Source organism: Penicillium daleae (assembly GCF_028827525.1).
Source record: "Penicillium daleae strain IBT 16125 chromosome Unknown utg000002l_segment0_segment0, whole genome shotgun sequence".
Lineage (NCBI taxonomy): Eukaryota > Fungi > Ascomycota > Eurotiomycetes > Eurotiales > Aspergillaceae > Penicillium > Penicillium daleae.
The window spans coordinates 2947272-2962025 of NW_026623150.1; the positions used below are offsets into that span (position 1 = coordinate 2947272).

The following is a 14754-nucleotide window of genomic DNA, read 5'->3' on the forward strand; positions in this document are numbered from 1 at the left end:
CATTCGTGAGGACCTGATTTATGCGATTCATAGTCTGAGGGCTGTCCTAGTCTCTTAGAGACTCCTAGAGATTGGCTGAATACTAGCCAATCCCAGCTAGCCCTACCCTTTCCTCTAATATCCATAGGAGATAACAATAATCCCTGATTGCTTCAGAATCGACAAGGGTTCTCCAAGGTAAAAGGCGGCGAACCTGAAACCGCCAGTTTCAGCGTGGACCACATCTTCTTTGTCATGGCGCAGATGAAACAGCGGACCAGGATCCTGTCGATTATTACCCACTGTGGATTATGAGTGGCCGGGTCTGGCAACTTTAATACAGTAGGAAGTGGGCTAAGCGACCGTGGTGATCTGTAAACAAATCTCTGTCTTTTCCATGTGATGTTGTAATAATAATGGCGTGTTGATGGTTATGTGGAAGTTTAGGAAACCCGATGAGGCTACGAGGTGATGATTGTCAATATCGGTCTTGGATAGATTAAATCGCATGGTCTCTAGCGCTACTGAGATCGGACATTCTTGTGCAAGGAAACGTGGAAAAGTGACCAGTCATGTATTTACTATACTGCCGCAGGAAAGCCCCTTCGAATGTTCTGTAGGTCTTCGATGGGCCCGATCCTGTGTGACCAGTCGACCAGACTGTAGTCTGACAAGTCAGATTAATCTGCTTAATCTGGCCAGGGGGTTTGGCTGAGCTCGTTAGCCGAGACCGCAGAGACAAGTCTCTGGTTGGCTTGCAGATGGGAGATTCCGAGTTGAGGGCGGTCAAGAACGTGGCGGCCACGAGATACGAAGATCGAAGGACTCTCGAAGAATCAAATCGCGTGGCAAGAAACTGAGTTTGTTGGCTTGCAGTGAACCACAGCAGTCGTGATTCAGACTCATGCTGCCCGTTTTTACTTCTGGTTGATTTCCATTTAAATCAAGTCGCCCAACTATCGAATGCATTGTATTCCGTCGCAAGGGTGGTGCTCTATTTGACGGGGCCATGCTCCTACCAGGACTGTACTGTACGGTTAGTTAGGCTGATGTACTGCAGGGGTATCCTGGGATCCGGTTGGCTCGATCGCAGGCTGCATTATTGAATAACTAGTCCAGGCTTTGTTGCATAGGGAGAAGTCAATAATAATATGAATCCGACATGATTCTTTGGTAAGACGGAGAAGAACCCGGCGAGACCTTGTATGGACTCTGTCCTGCTCGATCCCGATATCTTCCTGGGCAATTAGGGCCCCCACTTTTGTAAGTACACACAGTCCCTCAGCCCTCAGCCCTCAGCCCTGACAGGTCAGCGACTCAGCAGTTTCGGAAAGCGAAAAAGGCGTTGCAGCAGACGGAAAACCGGTGCTGTGGACAAAATATCCGAAACTATCGTAGCCACTGTAAGTATAGCCAATTGATATGGCCGCGATTGGCGAGCTGGCGACTGGCCAGCAAGTAGCCAGCCAGTGGTGGATTGGATATCCAAACGCCTCCACCTTGTCAACCCGCCGTCGAAACTAAACCAGGACCCTCCTCCACTGGTCGTGCTTCCTCCCTTTCCTTTTCGCCTCCCGTGGGTCCCCAGTTCTTCGCCAGTTCCGGTAATGCTCGACAACCTCGGGAAGGCTGGGCGACTGTACGTCCTGTTCTGTTGTTGGACTGGGGTTGCTTAGTACTGTAGTGTAGTGTAGCCCTGTGATAGAAAAGCCTGGGGAAGGCTAGCATGGACAGGGAAAGGCGTTCACCATCATTTTAAACATAGCACGAAGGGGGGTCGCCTAGACCAGAAGAGTAGAAGAGCCATGTCGATCAGCGTCAGACCAAGACGACTGGCGTGAAGTTGCTTTGCTCCTGCTTCATCCCCCTTTCCCTAGAGAATCTCCTTCTCGTGGGGGTCGTGATTGGTTCTCCGATACTGCCAGCCCGTCCTGCCCGTTTCCCTGACCGCTCGGTCTCTCTCTCTTGCGCTCTCCCCTTTCTTTCCTTTCAAGCAGTCGAAAATCGACGACTGAACTGCGACAGCTGCGAGACATTCAACCGCACCTTTTGATTCCACCCGTTCCACTTCTTATTGTTCCTGCGAACCCGTGGTGCTTGCCCGATTTGCCCTCTTCCCAAGTTCCAACCCTCCCGATCCCCGTTCCAACGGCGCGCTTGGGACTCCCCTGCGCTCTCGGGCCCTCACTTTGTTCGCAAATATACATATTCCAGGCGCTGCTGCAGTCCGGTCATTTCTGATTTCTGCATCGCTGAACCATTTTCTCAATTCGCCCTCCACTACCTTTTCTCTATTCCTTTTCACGATTCCCCGTATCTGGCTCGACCCGAATCATTGCACCCCCGCTCCCGCGATCCTCCCCCCGGGATCCCACATTCGACCTTCTCTCATGGACGTCGGAGGTTGAATTTCACCATTTACGACTTTCGATTTCTCCATTTCCACGTGTCAGATTCCTTCTTGGGCGCATCGGACGTCGACATAGCATCTCCGAGGGTCTACAATCCAAGTGTGATGTTGCGAGAAAAGATCAGGTGGAAATAATTTATTACGGTCATCATTTGTCCCCATCAAGATGGGTAATTCTCAGGGGAAGCCGGTGGCTTGCAACGATGCGGGTATGTTTAGCAGGAACCCGTTCAATTTGCAAACCGAACACGCGTCGAAGGGCTTTAGAAGCCCCGACGGCTCGGGTTGAGAAAAGCAATATACTGACTCCCTCCCGAAACAGTCAACCTCAACCACTTCCGCCTCCTGCGCGTGGTCGGCAAGGGTGCCTTTGGAAAAGTTCGTATCGTGGAGAGGAAGGATACTGGTTTGACGTTCGCCCTCAAGTATATTCGCAAAGAAGAGGGTATGCTTACATCCCCGCGTTTATCTGACATCCCGCCATCTGAAACCCAAACTCACTCGCTTTGCTTTAGTTGTCCGGTCGGAGAGTGTACGAAACATCATTCGTGAGCGACGAATGCTGGAGCACTTGAACCACCCGTTCCTTTGCAACTTACGGTACAGCTTCCAGGATATGGAATACATGTGAGTCTCGGCCATCCTATCCATTTTCAGCTAGTGTGCGTGGGCTGATTTTCTCCTATTTTAGCTACATTGTGGTGGACCTGATGAATGGCGGCGATCTTCGGTTTCATATTTCGCGGAAGTCTTTCACCGAGGAGGCAGTGCGATTTTGGATGGCAGAGCTGGCTTGTGCCCTGAGGTATATCCACTCGCAGGGCATTATTCATCGTGATCTCAAGCCCGACAATGTGCTGCTGGATTCGGAGGGACACGTTCACTTGGCTGATTTCGTATGTTGCACAACCTCTGGACATCTACCCCTTCGGTCACTAATCGTCCTCACCTCATCTAGAATGTGGCGTCAGACTTCCGACCGGGGAAGCCTCTCACGAGCAAGTCGGGAACATTGGCTTATCTTGCACCAGAAGTGTATGAAGGTGGCGGTTACTACTTTGAAGTCGATTGGTGGTCTTTAGGTGTTACCTTCTATGAGTGCATTTACAACAAGGTATGTTTCCATTCGGCATTCAAACGTTTACTGGGCTAACACGTTGATGTAGCGACCATTCGAAGGACGCAGTCAGGAGACACTCAGCGAGAACATTAAGAGAGCGCAGCCAAAGTACTATGTCACCAATCCCGCCGTGTCCGTCCCCTGTCTTCGGGCCTTGGCGGCATTGATGGAGAAAGACCGCAGTCGGCGTATTGGCGCCATCGGCTTCGAAAGTTTCACCTCGCACATGTTCTTTGCCGATATCGACTTTGATGCACTCGAGCGGAAAGAGTACTCTCCAGTTTTCCGTCCCTCCAGCGACAAAACCAACTTCGACGCGACCTATGATCTGGAGGAATTACTGTTGGAAGAGGCACCCCTGGAGGCTCGCGCTCGTCGACAAAAGCCACGCGCGGAACTGCGGGAAGATGCAACCGCCAAGGAGGTTCGCGAGGATGAGCTCCATCGCCTGATCGAGACGATGTTTGAGCCATTCGACTATACTCTGGCTAGTTTCCAAGGCAATGCTGCGGAAGCTATCGCTGCGTCAACGTGAGTGGACCATTCTAACGACTGTATTACAGGGCATTCCCTTACTTACTTTTTATAGTAACCCCGAAGACTGCCTTCCAATTGCTACCGCCACATCTACTTCTCATTCCCGTCAAATTTCACAACCCGATTCCTCCGCTCGGAACTCATCCCCACCACAGCATGAGCGTTCCTTCCACGCCATCTCCCACAATGATAATCTGACAGGTGTCAGCGAGAACCTCGATCCGAATGACTCGGTCTCCGGTCCCCAACCACCCTCACCCTCGACTCGTGCCTCGCCCTCACCCCCCGCCTCCACCTATGCCTCCAGCCCCGTCTTTCCACCGCCCATTGCCCCCGGCGCCTCGTCCTGGCGGTGCTACAAGGAAAATGAGCAAGGGTGGCGGTGTACAAATGGTCCTGGAGGAAGCGGGCAGCTGGAGCGAGCTCGCTGATCACAGCTCTACTCTCCCGGCCGAAGGCTTCGAGGGTGCGGGCAAGGGCAAGCAAGCCAACAGCGGCATGCTCTCGTTCCTGAGCAGGAAGAAGGGCCGCGATCGCAGCCCCAAGCCTACCGAGCCAGGTGTTCTGGGCAAGGAAGGTGCCCGACAGATCATCAGCTGAACAGATTGATCTGCCAAAAAAAGAATTGGTGGCCGGCTTTAATAGCTCAAGGACAAATCCTCCATGAACGGGTTACCGGTTCTTGTTGTACTGACCAGGGTTTACCTCGGTCTTATCTCACCCGACCTTCCTGTGTGCCCCAGAAGCTCGTCGTGTCTGTGTCTCCCAAAACTGACATGACCGGTTGTGATCACTGGTCCACCAAGGGCCTCAAACTGCGATCTATTTCACCATTAGTCCGAGGACTGCCAGTCTCGACCTTCGCGATGGATCATCACCTTGTCATCATGTCGGAGAGACTATGTCTGGACCTCACTTGGGGATAATTCTCGACCACATAGTATTCTGCATTATCTTCATGCAGCAAAGATTCTGGATGGTCTCACCCGTTGCAATTCACTGCCTCGATTTTCATTCTTCTAGATTCCCCGGACCCAGCGACTGTTGATTCTATTGATTTTTATTTCTCTCCTTGTTTTCTCCGCATCATACTCATTCATGCTTTGCTCTTGAACTATTATCACAAACTGTACAGGTGGACAGATTCCTCCATTATTCATATTGACAACGACTATGCTGGTAGCCTTCCTAAACCAGGCATTGTCTCTTCGACGCTACGTTTTCATCAATCATCTGTTTTCTTTTCTGTCTTGGAGTTTTCATACCCTGACTTTTTTTTTTGATACGACACATGTTTCCTCTTCGGGTTGTGATTCATTTCTCTTTCTCTGGCTTTGGTGTATTAGAAAGGACTGGGGCTTGTTGCATTGTACTCGGAGGTGGCCAGTGAAATAAGTGTATTTTAATGTGTCCTTAATGCCATGTCTCTGTGAAATACGATATATTGTGCCAAGTCTTTCCAGTAAATATTGACAAGGAGTTATAAAAATAGTAAATGTAACTCGAGCCTTTGAGAATTTGATCTGACATCAGCAACTCTCGAGATGACCTGAGAGGAACCAGCTCGGGAGTGAACTATCACGGCCTCAAAGCTCCACCTGGATCAGTTGCGGCGCAACGCAACGCGCTGCGAGCCGCCTTGATTCCACTGAAGTTAGAATAAGCGCACCATCGCTTTATCTCGAGACAGATCATCTCGACCTAACTGTGTTTCCTCGTCCAATCCAAGGCCAAGCGCTGCCAATCCCGGATTGCGTGTCCTGTCTTGCTGTTTACGTCGCCCTCCGCACTAATGCGCATGGGGCAAAAGCAAAACACCAAATCGCCGAGATTCTACCATCAGCTCGACTCTGCTTACAGAGCCTCCTTCAAGCTCTCTTACGACCAAAGTCACGATTGGCGACTTTCTAATTGACCCGTATCTCCATTCCAACGGCCTAATACCGTACCGCATACCACTCGACACGTTTCGTCGCGCGGGGGAAATCAGCCAGCTCCGCAAACACCGCTCGTCCAGCATTCCTCGCCCACAAAGATTAGCCCCAGATCTACCACTGAACAGCCAAACAAGTCAAAGATCGGCCCGAAGGGCACGAGGCCCCTCACCAGCGACTCGCCCCCTCACACTCCTCGAACCAGGTAGCTCGCATGCCGGGTCAATCTCGCAGCCGGGACCGCCACGGTGGGCGCGAGCGAGAACGAGACCGGGCACGCGAGCGCGAGCGGGAGCGCCGACGAGAACGCGATCGCGAACGCGAGTATATCCGCGGTCGCTACGATGAAGACGACGAAGGCGCCGTGTCTAGTCCTGGCCAGGCACGTGGGAAATACCGATTCCGCGGCGAGGAGGGCTACGATTCTTATGATACTGGCGAGCGGGATGCGAGTGACTACGATGAACGGCGGAGAGGGGAACGCAGAGAGAGGAGACGCCGGCGTGAGCGCGAGGAGGAGCGTGCTTATAGTGATGCTGTGGAGGGGCGGCGCAGGGAGGGGGAAAAAGAGAGGTCTAAAGCGAAGGAGTCGCCTGCTACGTCGCCGATTAAGAAGCGAGATCGCGAGCGAGATCGGGATGGGCATCGTCGGCGCCGGGATATCGAGGATGAGGGGAGTCCGGCGAAGGATGTGAGAGAGAGACGGCATCGGGCGCGCGGGGAGGAAAGCGGGAGGGAGAGGGAGAGATCGCGGGATATTGAAGCCGAAGCTCGACGACAGCAACGCAAGGCGCGTGAGCGAGAGGAACAGCGCGATCGTGAATGGGAACGAGAGGCTGCGGCTGCTGCGGCTGTTGCTAGGAAGCATCGGAGCACAGAGTCTACGAGCAGTGCGTCGCATTTGCTTAAGGCGGACCCAATGGCGCGATTAGCGTCTGAGCATGATGAGGAAGATCGCCGTGAGCGTTCGCGAGAGGAGGATGAGGCGCGGCGTGAACGTCGACGACAGAGGAAAAAGGCTGCGTTGGCGGGCGCGGGAGTTGCTGCTGCTGGGGCTCTTGGTGCAGAGATTGCCGAAGGAAGATCGAGGCATAAGTCTGGAGCTCGAGTTGTCTCTGGTGCATATTTGGAAGAAGGTCGGAGTCCTGAAATGAAGATGCGCAAGCGTGGAGGAGGTGGGCCTGCGATGGAGGATGATTGGAAGCAGGAAGACAGATGGGATGGCAGTTACGAGGATGGTAATCAACAGTCCAAGTGGAAGTTTTGGGCCTCTTGGTCGAAGAAGAAGCGACTGGTTGTTGGGGGAATTGTTGCTCTGCTGTTGCTACTGGCCATTATCATCCCAGTCGCTGTGATAGAGGCGAATAAGAATGGTGGCGGTCCAAATTCCTCGAGCAGCTCGTCCAGCTCAGGTTCGTCGTCCAACTCAAATCTCAACGGGATTAGTGAAGATAGTATTCCGGTAAGTCTGGACAAACCTGGCTTCAGAATGCATACTAATTGACTTTTCCAGTCTTATGCGCAAGGCACGTATCTTGATCCATTCACTTGGTACGAAACTGAAGGCTTCAATGTCACTTTCACCAACGAGACCGTTGGTGGGTTGTACATTATGGGCCTCAATTCTTCATGGGACGACTCTGCCAGGCCAAACGCGAATGTGCCGCCTTTAAACCAGAAGTTCCCATATGGTTCGCAACCAATTCGCGGAGTCAACCTTGGTGGATGGCTCTCCATCGAACCTTTCATTACACCATCTCTGTTTGCAGGCTATTCTTCCAGTGTCATTGATGAATGGACGCTCTCGCAGCAGCTAGGCTCTGCCGCGGCAAATACCATCGAGAAACACTATGCAACATTCCTCTCCGAGTCGGACTTTGCTGAAATTCAAGAAGCTGGACTCGACCATGTTCGCATCCAATATTCCTACTGGGCAGTGACAACCTATGACGACGACCCTTATGTGGCCAAGATATCCTGGCGCTACCTTTTGCGCGCGATCGAATTTTGCCGCAAATACGGAATCCGAGTGAAGCTGGATCTTCACGGTCTTCCTGGCAGTCAGAATGGATGGAATCACAGTGGTCACCAAGGGAAAATCGATTGGATCGACGGGACAAATGGTACATTGAACCGAAAGCGATCCTTGGAAATCCATGATCAGTTGTCACAATTCTTTGCGCAGGATCGATACAAGAATATCGTGACAATCTACGGCCTTGTTAATGAACCCCTCATGCTCTCTCTCCCCGTAGAGAAGGTTCTTAATTGGACGCAAGAAGCGGCCGAGCTTGTTCGCAAGAACGGTCTTGAGGCCACGATTGTCTTCCATGATGGATTTCTCAACCTCGACAAGTGGGATAACATGTTCAAGGACCATCCTGATAACATGTACCTCGACACCCATCAATACACTACCTTTAACACTGGTGAGATTGTTCTCAACCATACCGCCAAGGTGGAAATCATCTGCAACAGCTGGTACTCTATGATTCAGAATATCAACAGCACCAGCTCGGGGTAAGACCTCCGGCCGTCTTGCTCCTTCCCCCCAACGGAACCTTTAACTAACACACTCGCTAGATGGGGCCCCACCATCTGTGGTGAATGGTCCCAAGCCGACACCGACTGCGCAGAGTACCTCAACAACGTAGGCCGTGGTACCCGCTGGGAAGGAACATACGACACCAGCTCATCAACCGCATACTGCCCCACCGCCGACGCAGGGACATGTAGCTGCAACAACGCCAACGCCGACGTTACCGACTTCTCGGACGAATACAAAAAGTGGCTTCAAACGTACGCCGAAGCCCAAATGTCTGCCTTTGAGATGGCACAGGGCTGGTTCTACTGGACGTGGCGGACCGAGTCTGCGGCGCAGTGGAGTTATCGCACGGCGTGGAAGAACGGGTTTATGCCGAGTAAGGCGTATTCTCCTTCGTTCAAGTGTGGTGATACTGTGCCTGATTACTCCAGTCTGGGTTTGGCGGATTATTATTGAGGTTCTGGTTATGATATATGTGATATCTTTGGACTTTGTGTTTTTGATATGTCTGTGAATTTGCATTTGCATAGGGTCTACCTGCATATTACTGGACACGGCTCGATTTCATAGTATATGGTTGATTTCAGTGCGATTTTAGATCATCATACCCAGGCGAGTCAATTCATTATTCATGCGATTATCGACTGGCGTATTGGACTCAACTTCTTAAAATTTCCAGGTCGGTGGCATCGCCATCAGCTGCCAAAGGCGGATTCCCGATCTCATGAAGCAGATGAGTAAGCATGACCAAGTTGAAATGCAGAAGCTCATCGAAAAGAGATGTGCAGTGCCATTCGGCGGTACGAACGCGTATGTGACCTTTGTTGCATTCAAAGAGTCTCATCCGAATCACTGGAAACAATAGGTATATCTGGGGCAGGGAGCCACCCGCAACGGAGGATGTCAGAGCTATCTTGGAGAACTTCAATTCTGGAGAGATGTCAGAAGCTGAAACTAACGCCTTTAAAACCTTGAACATTTGCTTAACCTAACGACTCTCTCCAAAAGAAATCATGTTTCTTCAAGAGTTTACTCGAGTTGACCCATTTTGGCCTTTAGCGGGCAATCTGCACTTTATCCAAAGAGTTTTCTATGCATTCAGGATACTACTACACTTGGGTTAAGCTTTAACTTGTTCAACATGTGGTGTTCATGGATATATGTACCTGTTTTCTCACTATATTCCTGTAGCCCACTCAACTGCCCGCAAACCAGCCGCCCTGTTCCCACATACCTGACCGATAGAAACACTCACTTCGTCTTTCCGTAGACTTCACTCCACTCAAAAGCTCATGAATTCTTTGAAAGTCAATCGGCTTCATGATCCACCCATCAAAACCAGATTCTACGTAAGTTTGGCGGTCCTTTTCCAAGAGCGATGCAGAGACCGCGAAAATCGGTACATAGTCATGGCGTAAGTCGGTCTGGACCTCATACTCTCGAATCATCTTGGCAGCTGATTTTCCATCGACTATGGGCATCTGGTAAAATGGTTAGCTCAATATTTTGTGGCATATAAAAGCTCAACATACCTGCAGGTCCATCAGGATCGCATCAAAGGAGCCTGGGTTCTCGCGGTACACAGCAGCGCATTCCTTGCCATTACCTGTCAAGCGAATCTGGTAACCGAATTTCTCTAATCTTTTCTTCAAGATGGTACTATTGACGGGGTCATCCTCTGCCACTAAGACGTGCAGTTTTGACTTTGCGTCCATCTCGGCCGTTGTGGTGTCAGACTCCTTGGCTGGCGTCTTGGGTTCTTTGAGAAAGACACGAGTCTTTTCCTCTATTTCTTGTTCAGGAGCGGTGAAAAGACCCTAAAGGAGTTGTCAGTCACTTTCAACAGACTAGACAAGACATTTGATTCCATGAATTATCAGATGCAACTCACTTCTACGGCTTTGGTCCGTTTGTCTGATGTCAAGTGCGGGGCAGCCAAGGTGATACTTCGGGACCCGCCGTTGGCCAGAGCAATCTCAACATCCAAGCAATTGCTATCTTTTTGTCCGGGTCCGGGTCCGGGGAAACTGTCATCGCCACAGTGACAGTGGATGCCATTGTTTCCTCCGGGCGTGTTGTCCTTCGGTGCTGGAGTTGCGTCGCTATTTTGATGACATGTTTGGTGTCCACAGCTGCCAACACTTGCCACCTTAGCATTTACAGTTTCCCCAGACGGCAATGGAAACTTCAATCGGATCTTGAAGCAGCTTCCTGTCCCTTCTTCGGACTTGAGACTCAGCTGCCCATCCATGTTGCGCACAATGCGAGCGACAAGGGCAAGCCCCAACCCAAGGACACTGCTCGATTCAATGACAGCTGTATTGCAGCTCCCCCCGCCGGAGCTTGGCCTTTGGATATATTCTGTATTTGAAACTTGTTCGAGCTCGCAGAAAAGTGTCTCCACCGTCTCCAGGGACATCCCGGCGCCGGTGTCGTGAATAGCGACTTCCACGGAGATGTGACCAGGCTCGCAGGGCTCGGGTATCATACACGACTCGATCGTGACAGCACCTGCAGAGGTATGCTGGACAGCATTGCTGATCAGATTGGTGATGACCTGTCGCACACGTCTTTGGTCGCCGAGAACTGGAGGCAACTCCAAATGCTGCACGACTTGAAGATTCACATTCTTTTGCTTGGCCTCCTCCGAGAAGATGTTGGTCGCATCACAAAGGGTTTCAGAGAGATTGAAGGCTTCGTCCTTGATGAGTTTCTGTCCATTCTCTGCATTAGTGAGATCCAGGAGGTCGTTGATGATGTATACAAGTGACTTTGAGGCGGAATGAGATCTGGATAGGTTCTCCTGGGTCTCTTGATTGAGGGAGCTATCTAGCGCGATCTCGAGATAGTTAATGATGGCGTTAAGCGGTGTGCGGAACTCATGTGCAGTGTTGGCCAACAGGAGTCTCATCAACTGGTTATTCTGCATCGCCACTTCTCTCTCTTGCCAGATTTCCGTGAATGTCCGATATAAGAGTGTCAACATCGAGGCCTTTCCAAATTCTGCAGCAGACCAATCTAACGGGCGGGAGGCGAGATCGAGTGCACTGGTGTCCTCTTTTGTCTTGGGATACGTCCGAAAGAATATAATAAAGTCATGCCCATTGGCTGACAACGGGATATAGAGCAGGCTGGCGAGGTGGCGGAAACCAGGAGAATAGTCAAGATCTTGAAAGTCAGCAGAAATATCTGTCGACCACAAAACGGTCTCAATTTCCTTGGCTCGCAAGTATTCCAGCAGGGCTAGAACTTCTTGAGAGTCCGCCGGTTTCCCCAATAACTTGACCTTTTCCAGAATGGATGCTGCTGCATAATCTGAGCCAAAGAGGCCCAGAAGGTCGCCGGAAGGACAAGCAATTTCTTCTGAAGCCGCTTCCGCGGCTTGATCTTTCAATTGAAACGGAAGGGTATAGGAAAGTCGTTCGATATTGCTTGACACTGCTTCACCAATGAACCAGCTTACTCGCTGAAGCAGCGGATGAAGTCGTAATCTTTCGTCATAAGACTGACAAGAGATTAAGCCCCATAATTTGCCAAAAACATTGATGCTGATGGACATGCAGGCACAGGCCGATGTCTGTGTGGAGTCACTAGCAGGATCATCTGGCGTTGCTGTCAAGTAGCAATGTGACAAGTCCAAGGCCATTTTGTTGGTAGAAGCTCCATATACCAGCTCCGAAACATTTTCACCCTTTCGATAAGAGAAGGAAAATTTATTTCTCAAGTACTGGCGTTTGAGGTCCTTGGGGAAGGTGGACTCCTGAAAATGCATGCCTTGAAATGATTCCAGGTTTTCCGATGGCTCAAGGGTATCTGCTACAACAATGCCATTTCTGTCGCCATCAAAATGGTACACAGTGACGCGGTGGAACTTGGTCATATCCTGAAGTATCGAGATAGTGTGTTGAATCAAAGCATCCAGGGATTGAGCACTTGAAATCCGCTTCAAAATGCGGGGAAGAATGTTCAAAAGTTCCGAATCCATGCTATCTGCCTCCTGAGCAGGATTGTCGTATGTATTGGAAAGAGTCTTCCGACGAGGAGCTTCATCTTGAGAGAATTGGCTAAGAGGTCGAGGTTTTCGATGACGCCGGCCCTCCGAATCAATGCTGTCCATGAGTTGCTGGGAACCTCCAATCTCGGGTTCCAACTCGCAGATGATGTAGTTTTTGTATGCCTTGCTCGTATGCATTGTACACCAGAGTCGCTGAGTGCTTCCATCCAAAGTCGGTAGACAGAAGACCTCGGGGCCAACTTCCTCAACTTCATATTCGTCGCTCAAAACGTAAGTAGCATGCGCACGAAAGATCCGTGATTGAGAATCGGAGAATATAGCACAAATAGATTTCAGTTCAAATAAGTCGTCCGGAGCGATGTTGAAGATTTCCTCCGTGTTGGTGCTGGCAACTTCCACGGGGAAATCCTCCTCAGACTGTGTGACGACGAGTAGTGCACCGAAAGACTGAATAATAATATCGTCTTCATCTTCATGCAAAAATTGTAGCCCTTTGGACCTCCGAATGGGCTTCAAGATCTTGGCTCCTTCGCTGATTGACTTGTACAGCCTTTCGTATGGTCCTGTACTCTGATGAGAGCTTCCACTCGAGGCCCGATCTCTATTAGGCGAGGATAGGAGACGATCATTAATGGAGGCGGGGTTGGTGAGAGTTGGTACTCTCGACGAGGGAGATATCCCAACGAGCCTCTGCCTTTTCTCATGCATCTGAGTCAGATAATCTGGCCTTGCCATGCGCTGCTCTTCATCGTTATCCCCATTTGTCTGCTTCGGAGCATTGTCGTTCGCTAACGAGCTTCTTCTAAAGGCGTCCGAAAATGGCGATATAGGGGTCTCGAGCTTATCCAGCGAAGGCGTCTGTAGAGCAGACGAAGGATTTGAATCAAAAGAGACGACTGATCGAACAGGGAACACTCGCTCTGTTATTTCGCTACCCAGTTGTGGGAGCTCCAACTTCAACTCTGAAGAGGGCAGCTCCGTAACTGTAGGTGTCTGCCGCTTTGCGTCAGATGATATACCGGACCTCGGGACTGATAATGTTCGGGCAACCCCCTTCTTTTCGCCAGATGGTCTGTCGCCATATTTGCCCTGACCCTGATAGACTATCTTCCAGCCACTGTTGTTCTTGGATTCAAAGGACTCGCTCATTTCCTGGCATATAGGCCTGCACGACCGATAGTGAGTCTAGTGGGGTTTCATTCTGTGGGATGACTATCGTTAGTTTGAATGACTACATTATAAGGGGTCGGTATGCGTGGCGAGAGTTATGAAATCCAACTCACCACGTTATGGTATGTGCCTCAATCAAAAACGTCGACGGAGCAACAAAGAAGATATAGAACTGTCGCTTTACAAGTTTAGAAGCATAGCCGTTGGCATGGGTGACAAAGGCAAATATGGTGAATAGACATGTTAGACCGTAGTGTCAAAGGAGGCAATCCCGAGTTTTGCGGAGTTTGAGCCAGTCTTTGCCTCCCAGTTCCAAACCATATGCCTTCTTTCTTTCTCTGAAGGAACGCCTATCAGTTCTAGAGCTCGAGCGTACCACGAGACATGTGTTTCCGGTCATGGCTTCTGGTTCGCCAGGGACTACCACCGGGAATTCCATTGAGATCCGTGGACGATGGTCTAGAGCCATGGAACTTCTTGCGCAGAAAAAGGAATTCACGGGGATTACATACGCGAGTCTGGAGTTTTGACAAAGATCAAATGGGAAACTCTCGGCGGGTATTATACAGAATTGCCACGTTAACGTGCTCATTAGAATTCCGAAGTATTATTATTGTTGAATAAGTCATGGAGTGAGACGTCTTCAAATCACCACATTCTCCCATGTTCGACCATCACATAGCCTATTGCCCTACACAAGAAGTAGCCAAACGTAGATACCAACAAGGTATACTAGGAATCCATGTGGGGAATTCCCCGCTTAAAGGGGAAATAAGCTCAACTAAGCATTACTCTTCAATGATGACCCAGAGTTCACAGTTGGTCTGGACAAAAGTCCACTATACTCGCAGTCCACGGTTCTCGCCCGGAGTGGTCGGGTGTACCTTTCACTTTCATAAAACTTGATGAGCTGTAGTCTTCCAACCCTTCTCTAGTCGACTTTAAATTGTTGTTCGAGTATTCATAAGCCACAATAGGTTATTCAAAGATTATCTGCTCTTCATGTACAGCTCTTGAGCAAAGACACTCACCAGAAAATTGAAA

General features: G+C 50.3%; 3 protein-coding genes across 3 annotated transcripts; 2 read left to right on the forward strand and 1 right to left on the reverse strand.

Moving 5' to 3' along the window:
* Positions 1–2555: 2555 nt before the first annotated feature.
* Positions 2556–4646, forward strand: N7458_002059 (serine/threonine-protein kinase; the record flags this gene model as incomplete). The annotated part of the gene is given in 8 exon segments (XM_056905442.1): positions 2556–2598; positions 2712–2834; positions 2905–3016; positions 3081–3285; positions 3348–3503; positions 3556–4040; positions 4099–4398; positions 4409–4646. The coding sequence occupies 8 exon segments, from the start codon at positions 2556–2558 to the stop codon at positions 4644–4646; spliced, it is 1662 nt and encodes a 553-aa protein (XP_056769549.1).
* A 1548-nt stretch (positions 4647–6194) lies between these two features.
* Positions 6195–8981, forward strand: exg2 (putative exo-beta-1,3-glucanase; the record flags this gene model as incomplete). The annotated part of the gene is made up of 3 exons (XM_056905443.1): positions 6195–7442; positions 7494–8500; positions 8564–8981. The coding sequence occupies 3 exons, from the start codon at positions 6195–6197 to the stop codon at positions 8979–8981; spliced, it is 2673 nt and encodes an 890-aa protein (XP_056769550.1).
* Positions 8982–9721: 740 nt separating this feature from the next.
* N7458_002061 (uncharacterized protein) lies at positions 9722–14149 on the reverse strand (the record flags this gene model as incomplete). The annotated part of the gene is made up of 5 exons (XM_056905444.1): positions 9722–10006; positions 10058–10342; positions 10417–13705; positions 13824–13888; positions 14087–14149. 5 exons carry the CDS (start codon positions 14147–14149, stop codon positions 9722–9724), a joined length of 3987 nt encoding a protein of 1328 aa, XP_056769551.1.
* Positions 14150–14754: the final 605 nt, after the last annotated feature.